Source organism: Protopterus annectens, chromosome 4.part1, assembly GCF_019279795.1.
Source record: "Protopterus annectens isolate FY-2018-M chromosome 4.part1, PAN1.0, whole genome shotgun sequence".
Taxonomy (NCBI): Eukaryota; Metazoa; Chordata; order Ceratodontiformes; family Protopteridae; genus Protopterus; species Protopterus annectens.
Window position 1 is genome coordinate 312,472,992 of NC_056734.1, and position 8,878 is coordinate 312,481,869.

General features: G+C 33.0%; 1 protein-coding gene across 1 annotated transcript; it reads left to right on the forward strand.

The window, feature by feature from the left end:
- Window positions 1-1,085: 1,085 nt before the first annotated feature.
- Window positions 1,086-8,665, forward strand: LOC122800849 (regakine-1-like). The gene is made up of 4 exons (XM_044070164.1): window positions 1,086-1,217; window positions 2,319-2,430; window positions 6,030-6,107; window positions 6,427-8,665. Exons 1-4 carry the CDS (start codon window positions 1,136-1,138, stop codon window positions 6,482-6,484), a joined length of 330 nt encoding a protein of 109 aa, XP_043926099.1. The 5' UTR covers window positions 1,086-1,135; the 3' UTR covers window positions 6,485-8,665.
- The last annotated feature ends 213 nt before the right edge of the window (window positions 8,666-8,878 follow it).

Here is an 8,878-nt window from a genome sequence, read left to right on the forward strand (position 1 = left end):
TCATGTTTGTTGTTTGATAGGGTGACATTGGTTTGAAATGAAATGTTAGTTTGCTGCAAATAGACCATTCTATATTCACCCTTATCATACAAAAATATCAACATTTTTCAGAGCTTTGATTCTGCCTCTTTCTGACAGAACAGTTAAGATATGACACATAATTTTTCAATAAAAGTTGAGACAACAGAAATTAACTTCAGGAGGAGTTAATTCAAGTCTTGTATTAGACTTTGGTGGCCATAGATAAGAGATCTTAGGGATGCTATTCATAGAAATAATCAGACACAGCCTGAGGAATCAGTCCTTGGATTCAGCCAAAACTCCAGAAGAGCTAAGGTATTTGGAGGGATAGATGCAAAATTTAGCTTACATTATCTTAATATGGGGTTTCTGTGAACCTGTGCAGTTTCACTGCTGCAAGAATGACATGTCATTAGAATATTTGTCCTGTATAGAGCCATTCTTTGTTCGTGTTACATGGTGGTCACACATTTTTTGTTGTTTCTCAATATTGTGTTCTGATATATAATGTCATCATATGCATCTAATGTTTTTCTTCATGTCTTTCTGCTGCTCTTTTTGTTATTGAGTTTGGGTTTTGCACAGGTAAAGGAGTGCCAGTCTTCTGCCTTTTCTTTGTTTTACTTTTACCTTCTGGCCATAACCAGTGAATTTATTAAACTGATATCTAATTTATACCTTATATGTGTTCTCATCTATAACTGAGATGTGAAAAGTATCCAGAGTCTTTAGTGTCTGTGTATCCTCTACATAACTATAATTATTCAGAATTACTAGCAAGCCGCATGCTTTTGACTCATTTGCTATTTATGTATTACCATATTGTTGACACATATCTGGTGCCACAGTGTAATAATGGAAATACTTACATGCTTTCATTAGTAATACGTCATAACCTATCCCAAAAATAAAGATATATGCATGACACATCACTTTTCATCTGATTTTTCAAAATCATTGTTTCCGCTCAAGAGTGTATGAAAAATAACCACGTTGTTTAGCTTCCTCTTTCTGATGCTTTATATTCTTGCATTCCTATTGCAAAAAACATGAAGAACTGTTTCCATCTCTGTAAAGAGCATATAACAAGGAAACAATAAACAACTATTAAAACATGACAGGGTTCATGAGCATAAGCTATGTATTCAAATTCATTATGATTTTAGGACTTGCTTTGTCTGCCTTATCTTTAACAAGTAAGTGACTGATCTATTCTTATTTAGTTTCAAGAAGTTTAGAAGATAATGCTGGAATGCATGACAGTTTATTTTCCTGACATGGTAGTAGTCTTTTAAATTATTCATTTTGCTTTACTGTTTAAAACTGTATAGAATCCTAATCATTAGCCCAAAAACTCAGTAAAGTTTTATAACTGTGCTGTATTTGTTTAAACTTTATTATGGATAACCAGATAGTTTTAGTGGGCTGCAGAAAGAGCAAGTGAATTAGAGTCTGCATTTTTGTTATATCAGAGAATAAGTATACAAATGGTAACATCTGTGTGTTGCAAACGTAGCTGTTACTTGTTTTGTGGGAGACACATAATACCTACCAATGGCTAACAAGATGCCACTGTATGACCAAAATAAACCTCTGTCAGTAAAATGATATAGAAGCTATCGTATGACTACACATAATGCCGGCATGAAGATTTCATGCATTTATTGTCATACCATGGAGACCTGCATATGATATACTTTCTAAGAAAACTTGTGTTAGTGTGTGAAGTTATAACGAATCTAGCACAGGGGAGAATGTTTTATAATCCAGTGATCACACGTCATTCTTTGATTAACACACAAAGTTAAAATACAAGCCTTCTACCTATTGCCTTTTCTTCTAGAGACAAGTTATGAGTTATGCTTGTGTTTGTTGTCAGTTTGTTCTGCTATCATGTTTACATGTGCATATTTAACTTTAATTCTTTAAAAGCGCTTTTATTTTTCAGCTAATATATAACAAAATGAGAGCAAATTATAAACATGAGTAGAGTGCTCTACAAACAATGTTAAGAGCAAACCGCTAAAAATTCTATGATGTAAACAGAATTTTTCTGACATTTTAATATTAAATCATATCTTGGACTGTACATTGATTTAATTTGTTTCCCTAGGTGTAATTGTTAATCATAAATCTGGTGTATTAAAAAAAGAATGTGAGAACTTAGTAGCTTAATGTCCAGTCACAGTTTTAAAGCAAGGAATAATTCTTGCACATTTTTTTTTATAAAATACCCTACTCTACATAATGCAAAGTGCAATATTCCTATTTAAGATCAAATCTTTCTTCTCCATTAGATCCTGGAAAGCCTTCCAGCTGCTGTAGACAAGTTTCCAGAAGATTTGTGAAAGAAGTGATTGTGAATTATGAATACCAACAAGAACAACTGCCATGTGTAGAAGCTATTATGTAAGTAGTAGCATTAAGTTTAAATTCTGCATGGTAGCTGGGTTAGTAATTTGATGTAAAATGATTTTAAATAGTGTTGTCAAGAGACTTACTTGTTCAAAGTAATGTAATGAATACTTATTTTGCTTACACATACACACACACACACACACATATGTATGTATATATATATATATATATATATATATATATATATATATATATGCATATAGGTAAATATATAGATGCATATTATATATATATATATATATATATATATATATATATATACATATATATATATATATATATATATATATATATATATATATATATATATGTATATATATATATATATATATCTGTACATACACACATAAAGAGTGAAACTGTTCTGACATTGCTGTAAAACGGGGAACAGGAACTATGCCATTTTCCCCACTGTAGTGTGATCTTGACATTGATATATATAATTAGCAGGGGGTGTGGCTGCTGCAGAGTGGCTTGTTCCTTTACTAAAATGCTGAAATTTTACATATGTTTGACTTTTTAAACAGTTGACCATATGCATTTGACCATATGAAATTCAACTATTTCAAAGGTCGATTATATGACAGAGAGTTATTTATCTATATATATATATATATATATATATATATATATATATATGTGTGTGTGTGTGTGTGTGTGTTCTGTGCATTTCATCAGACATCCATCTGATAAACAAAGTGCTTTGGTTGGTGTTTATTATCAAAGATTTTGCAGGGAGTAAGAGCATTTGTAGTTGCATGTCAGAGTCATGGTTAGGGTCAGATTTATGTGAGGAGATAAGTTTTGCATGTTTGTGTGTGACTGTGTGTATATTATGTTAGGGTCAGGGTTAGGTAAGAGGATGGAGAGTGTGTGCATTTTAGGGTTAGGATCAGGGCTAGTTAAGAGGATGGATGTAGAATTGTTGTGTAAGTTTATGTGCATTTTTATGTTTGAGTGTGTCTTGTGCTGTAGCAGTCTTATGGGAAAGTTCATATTATGATAAAGTGTAGGGATAGGGTTGTGGGAAGGGGCAGCATTAGGGTTAGGGTTAGCACCCAACACTATGCTGGTGGAGGGAGGGGTTATTTACTAAAGTGTCCACATGCATACTTTGAACCACAAAACATCTTGAGAAGTGTATTCTAACCAACTAGTTGAATCTAAAGTCAGCATTCAAGGATACATGTAAATAATAATAATAACAATAACAATAATAATAATAACAATAATAATAATAATAATAACAATAATAATAACAATAGTGATAATAATAATATCACCCATTTGTTAACCAGGTAGGCCCACTGGACACACACAGTCCTTTTTCAGGGATGAACTGATCTGAAGGAAGATGGTCAGATGTTATTTTATTTATGTATTTGGTTATTTAATTATCTATCTATCTATCTATCTATCTATCTATCTATCTATCTATCTATTCATTTATTTTTATGATGTTTAATTCTAAGAGTGCTGAGGTTGCTGGTGTATCTTCAAGAGTCACCTGGAAATAAGAAAAATAAGAATATTAGTTTTCATTACTGAGGATTTTTGAGGTCAGTATATTTCAGGGATCTGATCCTGGCAGTTTGTATTCCCACCATTGCTACCTGAAGTAGGATTACACCTTATCTGGAACATTAGTAGTTGCATGGTGACTAAGTGATTAATATCCCAACCTCACAGTACCAGAGTCGGGGTCTTAATCTCCAGTTACTGTCTGTATGGAGTTTGCACATTCTCCCCTTCCTTTCTGCTTTTTTTTCTTGGCAAGTTTTTTTTCCTTCTTCCCAAAAATATGCCAGTTGAGTCAATTCTCCAAATTGTCATAGTTATTCTATTTATCCTAGCAGATGTAGCATGGGTCATGGCTGAAAGGTGTCCAAGATTCATTTCATTTCACTTACCAGGTTAACAAATGCATTAATAAAAATAATAAAACATTATGTTCACTATTACATTCTTTTTGTAAGAAACAGAATACGAGTCAAGTGTTTTCTACTGCTGCAAACTGCTTACTGAGATATTTTTTCTTCATTTTATGAATGAGAGTATAACACAACTGGCTCAAGGTAGTATTATGAAAACTGAAAATTGACTAAGAAATTTGGGCATAGATATTTCATTCTAAGTATGGGTGGTGGGCTTCTAGATACAGGAAATGGATAAAAGTCTGTTTTTTCTATTCATATCAGTACTATGAAATTGTATTTGTTTACTATTAAAAGAATTTTTATTTTGAGAGACAGGCTGTTGGTTGGTACAGATTCCAGCAATATTATAAAAGATTTTTATCTTTGAAAAGCTTTGAAGTGAATGTTAAGTTGTGGTCTGTTTTCCATGATTGTTTAGTCAGCGGATTTGTTGCTCTGGAAAACTAACATCTAATTTTTTAATTTATGCATCACTCAGGGTTTACTATCCCAGTATGTAAAAATGGTTGCTTGCCACAAATTCTAGTTGAGCAGTGGTTGCCATTTATGTGGGATAGGCCCTGTGTTGCAGTTATCTTAATTATTAACAGCCCAGAGTTGCACTGCCACAACATTTGCATAATGCAATTATACATCTGCTAACTAAATACATTTAGCAATGTAGTCTTGTGATATTTCTACTTATGGTGCTTTACAGTTGAACTTTGGCGTAAGATGACACAGGTAAAAGGTAGCCTTAATCAGTCTATTTACCTGGCTAGGAAACAAACAAAAAAAGCAGACAAACACACAAGTACCAGCTGATGAGTTTCTGAAGCATCATTTAGTGTGCTGAGATAATACAACTGCCACAAACATATTGTAATATAATCAACCACTGCACCTTTTCAAGCATGTCTGCTGGCTATCTGATGGTACTAGTATTCAGAGTGGGGTCTATATTATGAGATTAAAAAGACTGGAGATCGAACGGCTTAAACATCAAAAATGCTGTACCACAAAGTCCCTCTTGTGGGGGGCTGTGCGCCCCCACCCCAGTTAATTATATACACCAACTCTGAGATCACACTACAGTGAGGAAAGGGTACATTTTCTGATCTTCGCTGTACCACGATCTCACAAAAGACACGTAGACGAATGACATTTCTGATGTTAAAGCCGTTCGCTCTTCAGCCTGTTCGATTTCGTGATAGGAACTCTTCAGGGTGAGATGCTAATTGCATACACTGTAAAGATCTCTGGCACATAGCATGTAGTCCCTGTTTTGCCTTTTTCTTCTTATCAATGTCATCAGTGCTGGCAACTTAACTAATCTCACTACAGATTTATTAATCTTTTCATATTTTTCCATTTGAAACATATTTTTATGTTAAAGGAAAACAATATTAATTTTCTCTTTAAGGAACATAAATGCTTCTGTTTGCACAGGACCTATTCAAATATCTGCACAAAGATGTTTACATATTTATCTTGCAGTAGACATCCTGTAAGTATGCATTTGTAAATAAGCTGCATTAAACTTTGCAAGTTATCTGTGATATTAAGCTTTAATAAGGAACAAGTTGTGGCTTACCATGTCTGGAATCTTGAGTGTAAAGAATTAACATCATGCAATTCAACGGATATTTGTAATGATTTTACTATTTTTTACAGATTTCATACAGAAAGTGGAAGGATGTACTGCTCCAATCCACAAGTCAAATGGGTGCAACATAAGGTGGCACAACTAAAGTGAGTAAAAGATTGACACATTTTTAATCTGTACAGTTGAATGCTATGGAATGTAATATTTATTTGATTGCAAACCAAAGAAAAACATTTGGAGTATATATTTGTGATGATGTACAACCAGCAGATGAGTAAATAGACCAAAGCTGCTGTGTACACTGGGAAAAAGCCAGCAGTGTGCTAAATTAGATGGCTAATAATGTTAGACTATGATTCATTGTAGAAAATAATTATTTATCTGTATCCTTCAAAATATGCGTACAAATTAATAACTATTTACTTGTCTTATGATATGAATAATAGGCTTTATTTTGTTTTTTAGCAAAATGAAAAATCAGAACAGAACTAAGGCTCCTGTTACAACACAGATTGACAAATGATTCAAATCTACATCATTTTGCAAGCACAGAGAGAGTATGACCTCCACATTAAGATGAGATATACTTGAAGTACATCATTGGATTCAAGTTATTCTGTATATATTGATGTTTTGTTAACTTTGCACAGCCTCCTTAGCAAGTTTGCTGATGAACGAGTGCACTGAAACACTGCATGCTGTAAGACTGGTGTCATAACTTTTATTTTTGTCCAGATCCCCCTTGAACACAAATAACCACACCAATTAGGATGAGAAGTTCATTTATTAACAAACATATGATTAATTCAATAGAGTCAAATATCATAAATTCCAACATAACAAATCACAGTAGGCAGCATTACCCGCTCACCTTCACCTTACTATTGATGTAAACAAGTGTTAAATCAATTCACTTACTTAAACTCAAGCATATCATACCAACCCAAACAGAAATAAATGAGAAGGGGGAACAAAAGAAGGGTTCAACACACCTCTTCTTCTTTGCCTGCATGCACCCACATTATCCTAACCTCAACTTTCAAAATAACCATAACCTGAACAAAGGGCAGGAAAAGGGGGGAACAGCAAGCTCACACCAGAATCTGATTCTTCTAACTGCCGGTTACTGCCTAAAAACCCACTAACTCCTCTTTACCTATTACCTCATTTCCTCCATAAGCATTCCCTCCTTTTTAACCATTAACCCTTACCCTCCCTTCACACATACCTAAATCATTTTCTCATTACTTAATCTCCTTTATTCTAGCCATCTCTGTACCCCCCTTCCCTACAGCGGTCTCTCTGGAAAAATTGGTATGTGCTGAAACTACATTTTTCTTACATATAGTCAGTTGTCAACAGTGTTGTTTCATTTCACTTGCATACACAAACATTGATAATTTTCCTAAAAAGCACAGGTGCAGGATAAAAGTCTTACTCTGAAAGTATTACTCTCATCTTAGCAAATGCTTGTATACATTCCTAACTGTGAAGTTTTCAGACTGTCTGGTCACATGAACAGTCCATCCTTAAATGAATCAATTGGCAGAAAATGTATCACTTAAAGTCAATAATTCATAGTTGTCAACTGCATAGTTTCATTTTACTTACATTCACAAACTTTGATAATAACCCAAAAAATCAGAAGAGCGATGTTTTATTAATCAACACTTTTCACCATTGGACAGTGCCTTAATCCAGACATATTACTAGCATCTTAGTAAATATTTGTACCATTCATTGTTTTGATATCCTCACTGTGAAATTGTCAAACTGTCTAGGACACACAAACAATACATCCTTAAGTTAAATATTTTACTGAAAATCTATCACTTAAATAATTTTCCAAGCTGAGGCAAGAAACCTAGAATTTCCCTACCCTCAAAATACCAGAAGGTACATCTGAAATGTGTACCTCTTATACTAACACTGTCACAATGCTTTTAAACTGCATTATAAAATGTACATAATTCCTTTTTGTATAACCTACCTTTCACTGCCCTAGACAGATAAACTATTAGGGACTGGAATCACTGGAACAATGCAGATATTTTTGCAGACCTAAAGATATAGTGCCATTTATGATAAAGTAAACAGCTGGGGAGAAAGTGGAAAATGACTAGCCTGGAAATCACTTTTATATATTTAATTCAAAATCTTTTCGTGGGATACATTAATACCCACGTATGACAATTTACTGCTGGAAAAAAATCCATGTTCTCCCAATCCCTTGACAACATACAATACTGGATAGAAAGATTTGTGAAAAATGATTTAGTACCATTTCAAATTTAAATAATTTCAGTTCTATAAGAATATATTACTGAAGAATGTCACATGACAGAAAATCAACTGCATCAGCAACACAAAATGGAAATACTCAGTTCTTAGTGTCTGAACACTACAATGGTTTCTAGGCTTATGATTTGCACGATTACACTACTAATTTCCATTCATTTTCAAATATGTATATATATATATATATATATATATATATATAGTAAATAGGAATAAAGACAATGTTAATTGATTGTTGCATGTAATTTCTACAAGTATGTATTTAAGTGTTTATTTATTACTGAATATTTATTTTAAGAAGTTCTAATTAATATATGATAAAGACATGCCTGTCCTGTTTCTATGTTTAATGGCATCAGTTTTCTTAAAGATTAATTTACTATGCAGACTACGTATATGTATTTAAAGATAAACACCATGTTTGCAATGTCAGAATATGTAAGTATATTAATATCATCTGAAATTGTCATAATAAAACATTTTTGGATACATTTTGTGTTTGGGTCTTACTTTACCTTCTAACTGAATGGCTTATCTGCACCTCAGTTCCTTTTGCAGTTAAGCCAGAACTAATAATATAAATGATATACCTTCCTTTTCATGTTGTGGTTATTTGTCA

What these genes read in the sequence shown, in the direction of transcription:
- LOC122800849 (XM_044070164.1), top strand. Translation starts at nt 1,136, where the DNA reads ATGACAGGGTTCATGAGCATAAGCTATGTATTCAAATTCATTATGATT. An exon ending in CCATGTGTAGAAGCTATTAT is followed by an intron (nt 2,431 to 6,029) that starts GTAAGTAGTAGC and finishes TATTTTTTACAG; the next exon opens with ATTTCATACAGAAAGTGGAA. An exon ending in CATAAGGTGGCACAACTAAA is followed by an intron (nt 6,108 to 6,426) that starts GTGAGTAAAAGA and finishes TTTGTTTTTTAG; the next exon opens with CAAAATGAAAAATCAGAACA.